The 17,599-nt window shown below is 38.7% G+C and overlaps 1 protein-coding gene across 2 annotated transcripts; it reads left to right on the forward strand.

Moving 5' to 3' along the window:
• Positions 1-1,029: 1,029 nt before the first annotated feature.
• LOC103032514 (uncharacterized protein C4orf45) lies at positions 1,030-3,558 on the forward strand. 2 transcript variants are annotated; one of them, XM_022664579.2, is made up of 3 exons: positions 1,030-1,198; positions 1,642-1,865; positions 3,430-3,558. In XM_022664579.2, exons 1-3 carry the CDS (start codon positions 1,129-1,131, stop codon positions 3,451-3,453), a joined length of 318 nt encoding a protein of 105 aa, XP_022520300.1. In that variant the 5' UTR covers positions 1,030-1,128; the 3' UTR covers positions 3,454-3,558. The 2 variants fall into 2 exon arrangements, with proteins under 2 accessions (XP_022520300.1, XP_007287868.2); XM_007287806.4 differs by having other exon boundaries at positions 3,433-3,558.
• The last annotated feature ends 14,041 nt before the right edge of the window (positions 3,559-17,599 follow it).

A 17,599-nucleotide genomic window follows, 5' to 3' on the forward strand; every position in this document is an offset into this window, starting at 1 on the left:
TAATTCCAGGTAATCTTGCATTACAAATAGAAATGTTTAAGGATCTTTTGATTATATTAAGTCGGTGATATTTCACAAATACTGAGGAAGAACGCAAACATTCCCTCATTGAGCTCCTGAAGGGAGACGACCCGGAGGCCAGGGAACCTTTCAAGTTCCAGTTTAAAAATAAAAAAGACATGAATTGTTTCTGAAAACCTTTGTTGACAAGAGGGTCTCCGTGTCAATGCTATGTTTTTGTGAAGTGTTTGATACATTAAATTTTGTCATTTATTTTAAAAGTTAGTTGCAGTTTTGTAAATGACCATTATTAAAATATATGGTGCCAGGAGCTGTATGAACCAACACTGTAGAAAGAGCTTTGACAGAATAACATACTAAAAGTTGGTTTAAATCACATTTTTTCATCGGCTCAACAAGCATTTTTAGTTTTAAGTTGAAGTTTTCTGAACTCATTTTATTAAGTTTATTGGCCGTTATGTTCACTCAAATTGATCATATTAGTTCTCCGGATTTTAACACAAAATCACATTTTTAGAGTGTAATAACTGGACGGATAATGTTAATAAATAGACTGATAATGGTTTAACCTGGAGTGAGGGTAAATGGATTAAGGTATGAAATGTTGGTATGTTTAATGATGCATACATAATTGAATTGAATTGAATTGATAATATCTGATTTAATTAATTCACTTTAATGATAAATTCATAATAGTGGGTATCATTGTTCAGTAATATACTTGAACTGAACAATGAGAACATCCTAACAAAACAACAGCCCACATGTTTGGACACTAAAAGGTTCCCACACATCCAGTGTGAAGTTTTACCTTCCAGCTTTATACAGTGTGTACTAGCAGTGGTGTTCTGTTCATGCAGTTGTTAATTTTTAATGCCGTTTTGATTCAGAGATTGGGTTAAGTAAGCCACTGATCCTGATCTGTTTACAGTAAACACTGGTATCATGGCAACCTCCTGTGCCATGGCAACCCTGGGTAACTCCACCACATGTTCTGTGTGACTTGGTTGTCGGATAAAACTGGAGCTGAGGGACTCGTCTGCCCCAGGGGGCATTAAGAGGCACAATAAGGGACCAGTGAGGGGGCAGCAGTAAAGGGGGTGGGCCATGAAGAAGGGCTGTAACCATGACAGGCAGGCAACACCAGGGGTATTTGGACAAAGAATTATGTTTACAGGTAACAGTTTTAGCATTATAGGCATAAATACTGCCAGAAATGTATTACTAGTTTGGTTGATTTTTCTGCTGTACTCACGCTATTGCATGCATTTATTAAATTTCACTTGCAACCTTAGGTTGTTTACACACCTGCACTTATTAATACAGTTAAATTTGGTTACTTTTTTTTTTTTCCATTGAAAAAAGGTGGTCTCGGTCTGCTCCATAACAAACTCTGGAGTGGTTTGTTTGGGGTAAGAGCATGATCTAATCCTAAGACCCAGCTCGTGGATAGCATGTTTGCCTCTCTGCACTGGGGTCTTAGGTTCAAGTACCTATCTGGGAGAGATTTCCATATTCTCCAAGTGTTCCCAGGAGTTTCCTTTGTGGACATGGAGATTGAGTTAATTGGCTACTCCCAACATCATATGTAAATCTCTTCTTTGCTGTCCTCTCTCTAAGGACCAGATGGAGTTGGTGATTACAGAGCCAGCCTAAACGATTTTCCCCACATCATCGGAGAGGGCCCCTTATCTCCAGAAGCTACAGGTGATCTTACCTACCTTTATCGGGCGGCACCAGAAGCCTCTGCTCCCCTGCCCAGGCAGTGTTACGTAGGTGGTGTGGGGTGGGCTGTGGAGTACAGCAGCACATTGAACACCACCCCTTCACTCAGCAACATGCAGGTTTGTAAAGTACACAGTTCTACTAAATGACCACAGCTACCCAATATTATTTAGATATAGTGATTTTATTTACCATATCTACAATGTACAATGTAACCCTGGTGAAGCCAGCAGGACAACCTGAGTAACAATTCCTAGGCCAAAACGTTTTAATGTGTAAAATCCTTTAATATTTTTCTTCCACCTCAATCCACATACTTTCAAACTTCACTTTTAATGATGGTTTCATGTCTCTCAGGTTGTGCATAAATGCATGTAAAAAGAGTATGCCTAATGTAGGGGAAGCTCAGGAACAAAAAATGCCAATGATCACATACAGTCATATGAAAAATGTGGGCACCCCTATTAATCTTAACAGACCACAGACCACCTCCAAAGAGTTGCAGGATCATCTTGCTGCAGATGGTGTCACTGTGCATTGGTCAACAATACAGCGCACTTTGCACAAGGAGAAGCTGTATGGGAGAGTGATGCGAAATAAGCCATTTCTTATTATGCAAAATATATATTCATAATTATGCAAAAGCACACCTCAGACGACTCTGTTTGTGGCGTGCTTGCAGAAATGGCTTCTTTCGCATCACTCTCCCATACAGCTTCTCCTTGTGCAAAGTGCGTTGTATTGTTGACCGATGCACAGTGACACCATCTGCAGCAAGATGATGCTGCAGCTCTTTGGAGGTGGTCTGTGGACTGTTCTTGACTGTTCTCACCATTCTTCTACTCTGCCTTTCTGATATTTTTCTTGGCCTGCCACTTCTGGGCTTAACAAGAACTGTCCCTGTGGTCTTCCATTTCCTTACTATGTTCCTCACAGTGGAAACTGACAGGTTAAATCTCTGAGACAACTTTTTGTATCCTTCCCCTGAACAACTATGTCAAACAATCTTTGTTTTTAGATCATTTGAGAGTTGTTTTGATGGGCCCATGATGCCACTCTTCAGAGGAGATTCAAATAGGAGAACAACTTGCAATTGGCTACCTTAAATACATTTTCTCATGATTGGATACACCTGGCTATGAAGTTCAAAGCTCAATGAGGAAACCAAACCAATTTTGTGCTTCAGTAAGTCAGTAAAAAGTAGTTAGGAGTATTCAAAACAATAAAATGATAAGGGTGCCCATACTTCTGCACCGGTTAAATTTTGTTTGAATGCATATTGCACATTTTCTGTTAGTACAATAAACCTCATTTCAATCCTGAAATATTACTGTGCCCATCAGTTATTAGATATATCAAACTGAAATGGCTTTTGCAAACACCCAAATATTTAGAACTAAAAATGATTAAGATTTATAGGGGTGTCCAAACTTTTTCATATGACTGTAATGCTGCTTTAAAAAAGGCTAATGAACTTAACACATTATAAATACACAAATAATGTGCTTAATAAATCATTTTTACACAGAATTTGTCCAAATATTATGTTCTCTGGTTGAGCTATTAAAATTGTTTGCTAATGAGCTCGAGTTTGAATAATTTTGATTGCAACTGTATATGAAGACAGTTATTTAACAATTTAGTGTAGATGACTAAGATCTAATCTCTGTCTTTTCTTAAAAGCAGGGACGTGCGGCTCAGAGGTAACAAGCTCATCTCATCAAGGAAACTCATCTATTTTCCATAATTTCACAGCAATTAAAAATTTTCACATTTAATAAACTACCTGTGATAAGAAGATGTGTTATATTACCACTGGCTTGTGTTTGACTTTTTGTTTTATTTTAAAGAAGCAATACATATACAGGAACTTAAGTAAACTTTTTTTTACATTTTGTTATTTACCCACAGCGGGTGAAGTCCTGCAGTGTTTTGGATAATAGTTTTAAAGTATAATGAAGGTTCTTAATTCTCTGGGATGTTAGGAAACTGAGGAGCATGTGACTAAAGGTCCAAAAATCAAGAATGAAAAGTCAAAACTACTGGAGGGGAGCAGAATTTATATGAAAAAAAGCGGCAAGTAATATTAGAGAGGATAAAGAGTTGTCTAAGGTGAAGGGGTGAAGGAATGCGTCCCACAGGAATTGTGTTGAGACGCCTGTTCAGAAATATCCTGCACTCAGTAGCTTCTCTGACCTTAGTTTTCATGTTGTTGGGGTCTGGTCAGTTGAACACTTTGTTGCATCGTTTTTGTGCACATAAAAGTGCATTTTGTCGCAGGGGTACAGAATTTGGCACAACACATGTTTTTTACAGTTTGGGAAATAGGCCTCAACCTTTACTGTTCAACTGTTCAACACTATAACTTTTCACTCAAGCTTTCATTTCAACACAATAAATACTGTGACAAGTTTTGATACTGTATAGTCTTTCCAGAGTAAATAACCAGACTGAAGTTAAAGAGTAAGCCCAGAGTGACCTGATATCCTGACACATCCAAACAGTGTTTTGAGAAGATTCCTGCTTTTGTGTATAAAATAAAAATAGATAATGGAATACAATTGTGGAAGGAACCTTTAATGGAAAAAATCATTGCTTTTAACAGATTTATTTTGCGGTCTGATAAAAAAAGATGACCATCAGACAGTGCCCAAGACTGTTAGAACCCACTGGCGAACGCTAGAAACTGCCGGCGAACGTTAGAACCCTTGGATGAATTTTAGAAAACACCCGCGACGGTTAAAACCCTCGGACGACAGTTAGAATCCACCCGTGACCGTAAGAACCCTGGGGCGACCGTTGGACACCACCCGCGACCATTAGAAAACACTGGCAACCGTTAGAACCTTTGGACGACCATTAGAAACCACCCGCGACAGTTAGAACCCTCAGGCGACTGTTAGAACCCTCGGACGACCATTAGAAATCACCCGCGACCGTTAGAACCATTGGGCAACCGCTAGAAACCACGCACGACCGCTAGAACTCTTGGACGACCATTAGAAGCCACTCGTGACTGTTAGAAACCAGCCGCGACAGTTAGAACCCTCAGGCGACCATGAGAACCCTCGGGCGACTGCTAGAAACCACGGGCTAACATAAGAAACTATCTGTGAACCCTCGGGCGACCGTTAGAAACCACCCACAACCGTTAGAAACATCGGGCGACCGTTAGAACCCTTGGGCAACCATTGGACACCATGACCGTTAGAAACCACCCGTGAACGTTAGAACCCTCGGGCGACCGTTAGAAACCACCCGCGAACGTTAGATCTCTCGGACGACCATTCGTAACCACCAGCGACCGTTACAAGCCTCGGGCGACCATTAGAAACCACCCGCGACCATTAGAACCCTTGAACGACTGTTGGAAACCACCCGTGACCTTTAGAACCCGCGGACGACCGTTAGAACACTTGGACGACCGTTAAAAACCACTCGCGACTGTTAGAGCCCACCCATGACCGTTAGAACTCACTACCGACTGTTAGAGCTCTTGAGCGACAGTTAAAACCCACAGGCAACAGTTAGATCCTACCTGCGACAGTTATAGACTACCAGGAGCCCTTCGAATAGACCATGTGTGATCAGTGTCGGATGCGACCGTTCAGTCTTTTTACTCTCTTATTTCTCTTCCTATAAGGTTTGCACTGATTTTCAGAGGATTATTACACTAAATCTTAAGCCAAAAGTTTTCTAAAGGTTGGCCTATGCTCCCAAACTGTTTTCCCTGTTTCAAGAACTGGAGCGTACTACAGGAGAGTAAGAAGTGAGAAAAAAAGGTGTTCTTACTTGAAACAGGGACCGCAGTTCGCAGGAATAGGAATTTTTACACAAAAAATAAAGTCAATTATGCTGCTAAGTGCCAAATGTTTCTGAATAACCGTCTCAATGCAATGCTTGCTGGGATCAATCATTTTAAAGTATTAGTTCCTGGGCACCATCAGAATTTTTATCATTTTTTAATTAAATTATTTATTTATTCATTTAAAAAAAAAAAAACACATTTATTTCACATTATATACTATTTTATATATAGTTTACTACTGATGTGAAGCTAAGACTCTGGTAAATCAATTTCAAGCACCAAAACAGTTTATCCACTATATCCAATAAAATATATTTTTAATAATATATAGGAATAATTTTTAAATCGGATTTCACGTTTTTGATGTTTAGGATCACATAATATCTACATACATCCTCCAGGTCACTTATTTCCTCATTATTGAGATGGCTGAGACTGTTCTGAATATGTTGACACGAAATATGTGGGTATTATTTTAAATACAAGTGCCTTTAAAGGCAAAATTAAGAAAATATGCAAAAATCTAGATAATGCCGTTGACTGTAAGGGGTTAATGGATATCTCACAGAGAATTAGCCAACAAAGGTGAATGAATTTGCGATATTTTTAATACAAAAATGTGTGATATCCGAGCAAACTTTGCAATGACAAACTAACCAGCAATGCTTTCTAACTTTTATCAACAGAATACAATGAATGTTTTTAAAAAGGTGATTTTTTTTTAACTAAATGAAAATAAAACAAAGGGGGGGGGGGGGGGGGCTGCTCTCCTCAGACCATAGATGGCGACAGCTGGAGAAGGCTTATTCCCAAACACGTGGACACACATCCTGTATTCCACAATATCACTGTTGATGTTATTGTCACGATACCACAGAAAACGAAGAAAATCCCTGTGGTCTTCTTTCACAAGTAAGCAGTGAACTTTATGCTGTACATCAGCAGTGATAGCCACAGGATCCTTTCTGAACCTGATGAGCACCCCTAAGAGGTTGTTGTTCAAGTCAGGTCCTCTGAGCAACACATCACTGAGAGAGACTCTCTGATATTCTGCGCTGGAGTCAAAAACAACACGGATTTTTTCAGGTTTTTTCGGATGTTATACTCCAAAGAGTGGGAGATACCAAACCTCTTGACACTCCAGTAATACAGGAGCTACCTCTACATGTTTGTGCTTGAACATCTTCTCCATGAATTCCAGTAAGTGTTCCTTCATCTGGGGAATCTTCGGGCATGTTCTTGCACTGATTCCCTCTCCACATACCTCAGTACATCTATTGGTAACATTCTTATTCATTGCCTCGTCATCGTCCCTGCCATAGACTGAAGCAGGAGGGGAAGGCTTGGATCGTCATGGTGCAAGGCCCTTCTCCTCTGATCGCTCAATATAGACGGCCGGCCAGCTCTAGGAAGAGTCCCGGTGGTTCCAAACTTCTTTCATTTACGAATGATGGAGGCCACTGTGCTCATTGGAACCTTCAAAGCAACAGATTTTTTTCTGTATCCTTCCCCAGATTTGTGCCTCGAGACAATTTTGTTTTGGAGGTCTACAGACAATTCCTTTGACTTCATGCTTGGTGTTTGCGCTCTGACATGCAGTCAACTGTGGGACCTTATATAGACAGGTGTGTGCCTTTTCAAATCATGTCCAATCAACTGGATTTACCACAGGTGGGCTCCATTTAAGCTGTAGATACATCTCAAGGATGATCAGTGGAAACAGGATGCACCTGAGCTCAAATTTGAGCTTCATGGCAAAGGCTGTGAATACTTACGTAAATGTGATTTCTTAGTTTTTTATTTTTAATAATTTTTTTTTTAATAAATTTTTTCACATGGTAATAATGGGGTATTTTGTGTAGAATTTTGAGGAAAGAGATTAATATAATACAATTTGGAATAAGGCTGTAACGTAACAAAATGTGGAAAAAGTGAAGCGCTGTGAATACTTTCCGGATGCTCTGTATCATCAAACATAGTTAGAAAGTCAGCGTTGCACAAGCTGATTATGAGCCAAACACTTTGCAAGATCTTGAGTGGTAGGGGTAATGCCATCTGACCCTGACTCCTGTCATATGCTCTTTGCAGATGCGTGGGAGAGTGATGTGGCGTGTAGGGATTTTCTCCTTCCATATCTTCTTCAGTAGATTGGGCTGTTGGTTGTACACAGGCTTGTGTACATAATGCGCAGTGCGCTGCAAATGTTTTTGAGATGAGAGAGAAAGAGAAGATTTGACGACAGATCCCATTTCAGATTCAATTAAACCGGCTTCCAACACTTAGCAGCATCTCTTTCTTTTTCTATCTGGAGTGCTTTGAGAGTAGCTTGAAGACGGGCTTGTTCAACCTTTAGCTCTATCTCTCGCTGAGCGTAGGCTGCTCTGGTTTGTGCTGCTTCAGCCTTAGCCCGTGCTTTAGCGATAACCATGCTAACTCCAGACTTGGCCGAGGACCTACTTGACTGGGTATGCAGAGACTGAAGGTCCTCCTTTTCTTCCACACTCTTGACACTTTTGGCATTGCTGTTACTCTCCATTATAATAAGAGACTCAAAGGTAGCTTGAAATGGAGGGAAATTCTACAGAAATGTTCCTCTGTCTTCAACTTGTTGTATAATTGTCTTTTTACTGTACTGGCCTTGCTAAACGTCCCTGTGCTCAGCTATCCAGTCAGTTCAAACATCTATTCAAATAATTCCAGGAGAATGAGGATTCAGATCCTGCATTTACACAAATGCTTAAAATTCAATAACTCAAGATTGGGACATACTACCACAACGGTTCTGCCATCGTTTGAAAGAGACTGTCTTAACCTATCATGTGTGCGACTTTCGGCAACGTACATGTTATCGTTGATTTTATATGAATTTTTATTTATATTAAATAATGCTTAAAATTCAATAACTCAAGATTGGCACATACTACCACAACGGTTCTGCCATCGTTTGAAAGAGACTGTCTTAACCTATCATGTGTGCGACTTTCGGCAATGTACACGTTATCGTTGATTTCTTACGAATTTTTATTTATATTAAATAACGCTTAAAATTCAATAACTTAAAATTGGCACATACTACCACAACGGTTCTGCCATCGTTTGAAAGAGACTGTCTTAACCTATCATGTGTGCGACTCTCGGCAACGCACACGCTATCGTTGATTTTTTATGAATTTTTATTTATATTAAATAATGCTTAAAATTCAATAACTCAAGATTGGCACATACTACCACAACGGTTCTGCCATCGTTTGAAAGAAACTGTCATATCCTATCATGTGTGCGACTTTCGGCAACGCACACGCTATCGTTGATTTTTTATAAATTTTTATTTATATTAAATAATGCTTAAAATTCAATAACTCAAGATTGGGACATACTACCACAACGGTTCTGCCATCGTTTGAAAGAGACTGTCTTACGCCATCATGTGTGCGACTTTCGGCAACGCACACGCTATCGTTGATTTTTTATGAATTTTTATTTATATTAAATAATGCTTAAAATTCAATAACTCAAGATTGGGACATACTACCACAACGGTTCTGCCATCGTTTGAAAGAGACTGTCTTACGCTATCATGTGTGTGACTTTCGGCAACGTACACGTTATCGTTGATTTTTTATGAATTTTTATTTATATTAAATAATGCTTAAAATTCAATAACTCAAGATTGGCACATACTACCACAACGGTTCTGCCATCGTTTGAAAGACACTGTCTTATCCTATCATGTATGCGACTTTCGGCAACATACACACTATCGTTGATTTTTTATGAATTTTTATTTATATTAAATAATGCTTAAAATTCAATAACTCAAGATTGGCACATACTACCACAACGGTTCTGCCATCGTTTGAAAGAGACTGTCTTATGCTATCATGTGTGCGAGTTTCGGAAACATACACGTTATTGTTGATTTTTTATGAATTTTTATTTATTTAAAATAATGCTTAAAATTGAATAACTCAAGATTGGCACACACTACCACAACGGTTCTGCCGTCATTTGAAAGAGGCTGTCTTACGCTATCACGTGTGCGACTTTCGTCAACGTTCACTGTATGGTTGAATTTTTATTTATATTAAATGCATGTATCTGTATTTTGGCATCATCTAACTGAAGATGAGATTTCATTCGTGCAATATTTCTTAAGTGATAAAAGGCAGTTTCAATTATCTTGTTTGTATGTGGTATGAATGAAAAGGCAAACTCAAGGGTAACACCAAGGCATATGTTTTCATCTTTTGTTTGAAGATTGAGTGCGCAGATTATTTTTTTTCTCTTTTTTATCTTCATTTAGTTTTAAAAAATTTGCATTCATCATTTATTTGATGATATGCATACAACTGGTTAGTTTATTTATTGCATTTGCATCACCTGATTTAACAGATAGTACAGCTGTGTGTTGTCTGCATAGCTATGGAATTTGACTCCAGGATTAATAATAATAATGTTGTGATGATGTCAGGCCCCTGAACACATCACCATCCACCAAGAACCCCCATGTACATTTTATCTACACAGACATTCACATAACAAACACAGTACTTACCTGAATCCTGTGAAAATGGCGGTGCGCAAGCCACCCGGGTCCTTATGGTCTGGGTAGAGACCAAGGGGTGTTCTGGGGCAGGGGAGCCTGGGGGTACCTGTGTAAAAGAAAACATACAAAATAATAAATTAACATTGTAAAAGAATTATTAATACTTACCTGGACGTCCAAATGTATACAATGTATACATGTATACATGAAAATCGGCCGATACCGATACACTGCCGATCGATCGTTCCATCTCTAGTTATTTGGTTTATGTGTGTGTTTCAAGAATGAGGGCCCCTTGTTTATATTATGCCTAGGGCCCCAAAATGGCTAGATCCGCCCCTGAATGTACAAGAAAAACAGGAGTGGACCAAGGACAGAGCCTTGTGGTACACCACATGGAATATAATTCTTTTTAGAGATATCTTCAGCTATACTAACAAAACATCCTTCCAGTTAAATATGAAAACAACCATTTTAAAACAGTTCCAGATATGCCAACTATATTCTCCAGATGTTTAAAAAGAAAATTGTGATCAATTGTATCAAATGCAGCAGTTCAATCAAGAAGAATAAGAACAGTGACATTTCCTATATCAGTATTTACCCTACTATCACTTACCTACTTTATTAGTGCTGTTTCAGTGTGGTTCCCTTTAAAGCCAGATACAATTTGTCATGGCTATTGTTTTCTTTTAAAACATCAAGCTGCAAGAAAAAATACTTTTTCAAGAATTTTACTCATAAAATATAAATTAGAGATTGGTCGTTCAACTTAAAAAAAAAATTGCATTCTGTTGATAAAAGTTAGAGAGCATTGCTGGTTTGTTTATCCATTAATAAATTTAGCATTTAAATGCTATGAATAAACAAAAAAAAACACGTGGATTATGTTTATTTTCCACTATGCATTTTGAAAAGTAAGCAGAGTCACGCAGCAGCGTGAATGCCGATACACAGGGTGGAGGAGCAGAGTCGCGCACCAGCGCTGAACGCCATCACACAGGGGGCCGAGGAGCAGAGTCGTGGACCAGCGAGCGGCAAACGCCATCAGAAAGGATGGAGGAGCAAAGTCCCGCAGCAGCGGTGAACGAAATCACTCAGGGTAGAGGACCAGAGTCGCGCAGCAGCGGTGAAAGCCGTTACACATGGCGTAGGAGCAAAGGCAGAGAGGCACAGAGGCACAGAGCCGTCACACAGGGTGGAGAAGCAGAATCGCGCAGCCGTAAATAATAAAAAAAAAAACTCTTTTTAAATCAACGTTAAATATAGATTAATTGTATGTATGTAAAAATATAAAATAAGAATTAGACTAAGAATTGATAAAATATAAAATAAATACAAGATAATAGTGAAAGTAAAGTACAGAAATGATACAATGATAAGAAATTATACAATCAATAATATTTAACTAAGAACGTAAAACAAGATTAACAAATACTTGAAGGATGATTGAATGTATTTTTTAATTGGGGAAAGGGTAATTGTAATAAGGGTAATGCCTATAATGACTTCAGGAATAACATATAGTAAGTTTATATTAAAGTTGTGTCTTACTTGTGCAATAGAGTATTCTATGTCAATTTATAATGTTTATGGAACTATTAAACATATTTTAATGTTTTGTAAAGGAAGTTGTGTTAAAGGTATTGGTGTATCTCCTTCTAAGGTCTATTGTTTACATTCTTCAGCTGTTTTTCTGCTAATGAAGTCTGATTTCTGTATGGGACAAAGTAAACCCTATACTAATCAAAGCCTTACTTTAAAGCCTTGGTGTTTTATATTATATGTACTCATAACAGTAGATAACCTATATTAAAAGCCCAGCCATGCAAAAAATAAAAAGTAGAAGTTAAAAAAAGAAATGCTACAAAGGACTTCAGACTAACTTTTTTTCCCCAACTTTCATTAAGCTTGTCAGTCACTCCAAACTGAAATTGTTTGTCCCATTTTTTCCTAATACTGTTGTATTTATTTGTGCATTTTACTACAGACATAATGTAATCTGACTAATCAAATAGCCATTTATAATACATATGGCTGCAGTTTTTCCTGAAGCCATGTTGGGGACACAGGTGGAACAAGGTGGTTTGGTCAGATGAGACCAAAATTAAACTTTTTGGCCAAAATGTGTGGCAGAGAATTAACACTGCACATCACTCTGAACACATCATCCCCACTGTAAAACATTGTGGTGGCAGCATCATGTTCTGGGGCTGCTTCTCTTCAGCAGGGACAGGGAAGTTGGTCAGAGTTGATGGGAAGATGGATGGAGCCAAATACAGATCTTTAAAGAAAACCTGTTGGAGTCTGCAAAAGACTTGAGACGTTACCTTCGAGCTGGACAACAAACCTAAACATAAAGCCAGGGCGACAATGGAATGGTTTAAAACAAAAAAAATTTCATATTTTAAAATTGCCCAGTCAAAGTCCAGACCTAAACCCAATCAAGAACTTGCGGCAAGATCTGAAACACTGTTGCGGAATGAGAGGAGAATACATTTAATAAAAGGGCACTTTAGGGGCAGTAAGGGCACTAAGACCCAAACGAACAGGTGCTCAGGCACCCTCCGCCCCCCCCTCTGCACATGTCTGTCCTGTAGGTCCACCAGGGCATGGACTGCACAACACTTCTGAATGAGTCCTGTGGTTATTTATGTCCTATTATTAACGTTGTTCTGCAGTTCTCCTTCACTGGACGGTACTGACTACTGCATATTGGGAACACACCACCAGATCTTCATCACCAGATTTAATATACACTAAAAAATAACATGCTGCCCTAAATGTTGCTCTAAAACGTTACACATGTATATATATATATATATATATATATATATATATATATATATATATATATATATATAATTTTACATATTTTCTGTACACATTTCAATAAAAATGCTTAGAAAGTACACATATCTATACATTTATAGGAGCACACTATGTTTGAAGATACTAGCTAAATCACTTTTTTTTACTTTTAAATATAATTTATTTGATTAAATTTAAAATATTTGAAACATAGTTAAAAGGACTTATATAATTAAAAATATAATTAGTAAATATGTAAATTTGAGTTTAACCTGCTTAAATGGGTCAGCAGTCTTAGCCAATGGGAAAGCAGGAGGCTGTGACAAGTAAATGCAGGACCAGTATTGCCGATACTCTTCTCTCCTCTTTAACCTTTTTTTTTCTTCATCGGCTTGTAAGATCTGGTTACACTGTGATTTCTCTAACTGAAACATGGGGCTGGACCGACATCTCTTTCTCATGTACTCTGATAAACTTGACCTCTGAGGCTTGGGGGGATTTTACAGGTCAGTGTAGAAAGCATGGGGCCTGCTACAACACATGCATAAGGGAGGGCTGCAGTCGATGCAGTGGATATGGGAAGAGCCGATTTTTTATAATCGACTGATCCCCCATCATTCTGTATGTTAAAGAGGTTTACCATACTTTACACTTGCGTATGCCCAGTGGTAATGGCTGGAAAACAACGGAACTCTTAGCTCAGCAGACAGGAATCTTTACACAAAGACTACTAGGACTGCTTCTGAATGAAGTACAGGAAGCCCTCAAGCAGGTATGGGAGTTTTTGAACTTACCTCAAGAAGAGGCTGATCCACTTTTTCCCTCTCTTCGTGTGACTGCTGCAGATGAAGATTGGAAGGAGGGTGGAGGTCCCCTACTGACCCTTTTTTCTCCAAGACTGAATCTGTTGAATCTGAGGAAGCTGATGGTATGTGGCCTGCGTGAAGCTGAGCCATGGAAAGGTGCGAACATCATTGATGTGGTCTGCTACAAGATCAGAGCACCACTGGGTTCAGGTGGAGAATCTTGTATAAACTTCCACAGCCCTAGAGGTCTGGAGATCTTCAATGGAGGATTAAACACGGGGCCGTAGCTACCAACACTGTCCATTTTGTTAAGGAGGTGGATATCTGCTGCTCTTTTTGTTCCCAGCCTGAGACTATAGAGTATCTGTTCATTAGTTGCTCTGGCCTAAACATGCTGTCTGGACTTTTGCACAGACTCTGCCTGAGACTCGGGGTGACCTTTAGTTTTGGCCATTTCATACTGGGCCCAGGTACACAATCACACATCAATTTAAGTGCTGCCTGGTGAAATTTTTATTAGGACAGGCTAAACTGGCAATCTGGCTCACCAGAATGCTGTAAACTCAGTACACATATCTTTGGTTTTCTTTTTGAAATAAGAAGCCAGTGTTCGTTTTCTTTGGCCACCATGCACCCCAGCGACGTTCAGATCTGCAACAAACTTTTTTGTTTTATTTTTATGCCGGCTTAGATATTATTATAAAAGCAGAGGCGGTTCTTTAATTAGGCAAACCTAGTCATTTGCCTAGGGCCTTGACCAAATCTGTCCTCCATAGGGGCCCCCAAATCTGACCATCCCAGCTACAGTAAATACACCAAAAACAATGTTAATTTGTTACTTATGTAAAGTAAAGAAAAAACATATTTCTATTAAAAAAACAACAGAAATATCAGTAGAATACCGAATTAATGTCTAAATACTAATTGTCCAAACACACATACCCCCCTCCGTTGCTTGCATTGAACTAGTCCATAATATGATGACGTAGCAATGTGCCACACAACGTGACTTCAAACCAAAACAGCGGGAACTGTACGCGACTAGAGTGACAGCTGTCACAGTGAAAATGAAGTGGAGTTATGAAATTGGTTCTGCTAAACGAAAGAAACGGGCAGAGAGCAAAAGAATCGCAGATGCACTGCCAAAATTGACCTCCTTTTTTACACCTCCTGGACCGATCAGTGTTTTTGGGGCCGATTCCAATCGCCGATCGCCTTTCACCACGATGGGCCGATCACCGATACCGATATTGGGCGGGGCCAAATGCCACATTAATGCCACACAGGTGCCAGGCAAACCTGGTACAGATTAGGGGTGGGCGATATGGCCCTAAAATAATATCACAATATTTCAAGGTATTATCGTGATAATGATACTCTTGGTGATATGACAAAAAATACACTACTGTAAAAAAAAACACAACTTACATTTTATTATTGTACAAGATATGATTTTGCACACCTCTAACTAAGATATTAAAAAAAAACAAGCAGATTTTAACAGATTTGTAACAGAAGTCAATGATTCAGAATGTCATGATACTATAATAATGAACTCCATATATCTCCATATATACAGGATTTAAGTAAAATAAATGATACTGGGCAGACATAATCTGTCTCTAGTAGATATTTAATAGGAAATGAGAACAAAAACAGCCGAAAATGTAGTACCCTGATGTGATAATTAGGGGTGAGTGTTATGGCACGATATTTCAGGGTAAAATATCGTTCACGATATTCAAAAATGTTGGCGATATTATCGTGTACGATACGATATGTCACACCACTAGTACAGATTCCCCTAATTACATCCACGCCAAAGCAAACACTGGAAATTTACGCTGCTAGTAAATAAACACGAGTGTTACTGACCAAAATAAACGCTTTTTAGGAGAGATATAAGTTGTGTAAATATTTATAAGACAATACCTGACAAAATCTGTTTTAATGACCATAATAAACATCACTGTCACAGCGCTAGTCACAGTTTCACCGCAGCAAAGGACGAGCACGTGAATCACTTATCTAACCAGCCTTTACTGATTTCTGCCTCCAATACCCCTTTCAATAACCTCCAATAGCCTTTAATAGTCTTCAGTAGCCTTCAACAGTCTAACCTTGCAGCCGTGGTGTGTCCACTAAACTCCGTAGTTATAAACATCATGAGGTTAGCAGCGCGCTAACTGACCTGTTTATAATGTAATCCGAGCAGTGACTCCGTGAGGGCTGCTCTAAACTGCTGCTGTTAGCTGCTTGGGCTGAAAGATGAACTGTAGAGAGCTGTATTATCCAGTTAGTGGGGTTAAACCCTTTATAACTGTAAAAAAACGCTCCAGACTGGCTGAGCTGACCCTGTAGCCCGTGGCTGGGCTGTAGCTCTGACAGCAGGGCTTGTGCTGCTGCTGCTGCTGCAGCTCCTTCTAGTGGTTGGAGGAGGAACTGCAGCTTCCTGTAAGTGAGCAGTTTCACCGGCCATCCACACACAGTCTGATTAACTGCTTAACCCTAAACTCCTGAATCAGATCGGCTAAAATCAGAAGAATATCTGCCGATCGCCGATACCGTATTTTGGCTGAAAACCGTCTGATACCGATACACTGCCGATCGATCGTTCCATCTCTAGTTATTTGGTTTATGTGTGTGTTTCAAGAATGAGGGCCCTTTGTTTATATTTTGCCTAGGGCCCCAAAATGGCTAGATCCGCCCCTGTATAAAAGGCCCATTTTATTTGGGGTTTTACAAATGTGCTAGTAGCCACACTGATGTTTTGAGCTCTGGTGACAATTTTTTTATTTCTAATGTTGAATTTGAGAACTTTAACTTTATGGGTATTAATGTTTTAAATGTTGAAATGTTGTAAAATTGCCCAATATTTTTTTTTAACCATTGAGTTTTAGACAGTTGTTGTTTGTGTATTATTATTATAACAAGACTGGTCATACTTGTTTTTCAACAAAGAGATCAAGTGCAATGAAATCAGACAAACCAAGTCACCCGGAAGCTGCGGGAGTCTCCCGCATTTCGTGTGTGGTAGGGTAACCTCCCTGAAATCAACTTTTGCAACTTGGGATGTCTGTGAAATGCAATGTAATAGTAGTTTTGTATTTCATTTTGGCACTTATTCTGCATGTTAGTGAGGAAAAGCAATGCATTTTTTGGATTGCTTTTACATTTTTCCATTTGTGTTTGCTTTTCAATTTGGCACTCATTTCTCTCCATACATACTGGGGGGTTCTATGAACAGTTAATAAGGTCATTAGCTATATCTTTTTTTATGGTATTTACAGTCCGTTCAAGTAAAATACACTGAAAGGTTAAGGTACAGATAAAAAATAAAAACCCAAAGGAAGTTAATTTATTTTATTTCTAATAGATATGAACCGAAAGCACACACAGAATTTATACTACCAGGTAGAGAGGGGTGTTACATAGGGAACAATTTCACCAATGTTTTGAAATTGGTCTTCATATTTAAATGACTAATTTCAATTTTAGAATGAATTGCAGTTTTAGAATCAATCACAGAGTCAGAGTTGTTCCCAGTCATTTGAAAGGAATCCAGATGTCTAAAACATTTTTAATGCCTCAAATTCAACTTTTGATACAGAAATGTTTACAAATAAAATCACATTGATGTCCTTCTTTAAAGGATGCACAAAGTATAAGCATCACAGTTATCTACTTGGATGTATTAAGTTGGCCTGTCAGTTAAACATCTAATATCTTTGGAACAATCTGGATAACTTAGCTTTACAGATTTTTAGTTTTACAGATAAAAAAAAACATGAATATTATTTTAATTATTTTTTCTAATAATTGTCCAGGTCTGCATCTGACATCATTACCAGACCTCACTGATGCTCTTATGTGGCTAAATAC

Source organism: Astyanax mexicanus, chromosome 10 (assembly GCF_023375975.1).
Source record: "Astyanax mexicanus isolate ESR-SI-001 chromosome 10, AstMex3_surface, whole genome shotgun sequence".
Classification (NCBI taxonomy): domain Eukaryota; kingdom Metazoa; phylum Chordata; class Actinopteri; order Characiformes; family Acestrorhamphidae; genus Astyanax; species Astyanax mexicanus.

Coding starts and splice junctions, on each gene's coding strand:
- LOC103032514 (XM_022664579.2), top strand. CDS start 1,129: ATGAAGAAGGGCTGTAACCATGACAGGCAGGCAACACCAGGGGTATTT. Junction 1,199..1,641: donor ACAAAGAATTATGTTTACAG/GTAACAGTTTTA, acceptor CCTCTCTCTAAG/GACCAGATGGAGTTGGTGAT. Junction 1,866..3,429: donor CTTCACTCAGCAACATGCAG/GTTTGTAAAGTA, acceptor TTTTCTTAAAAG/CAGGGACGTGCGGCTCAGAG.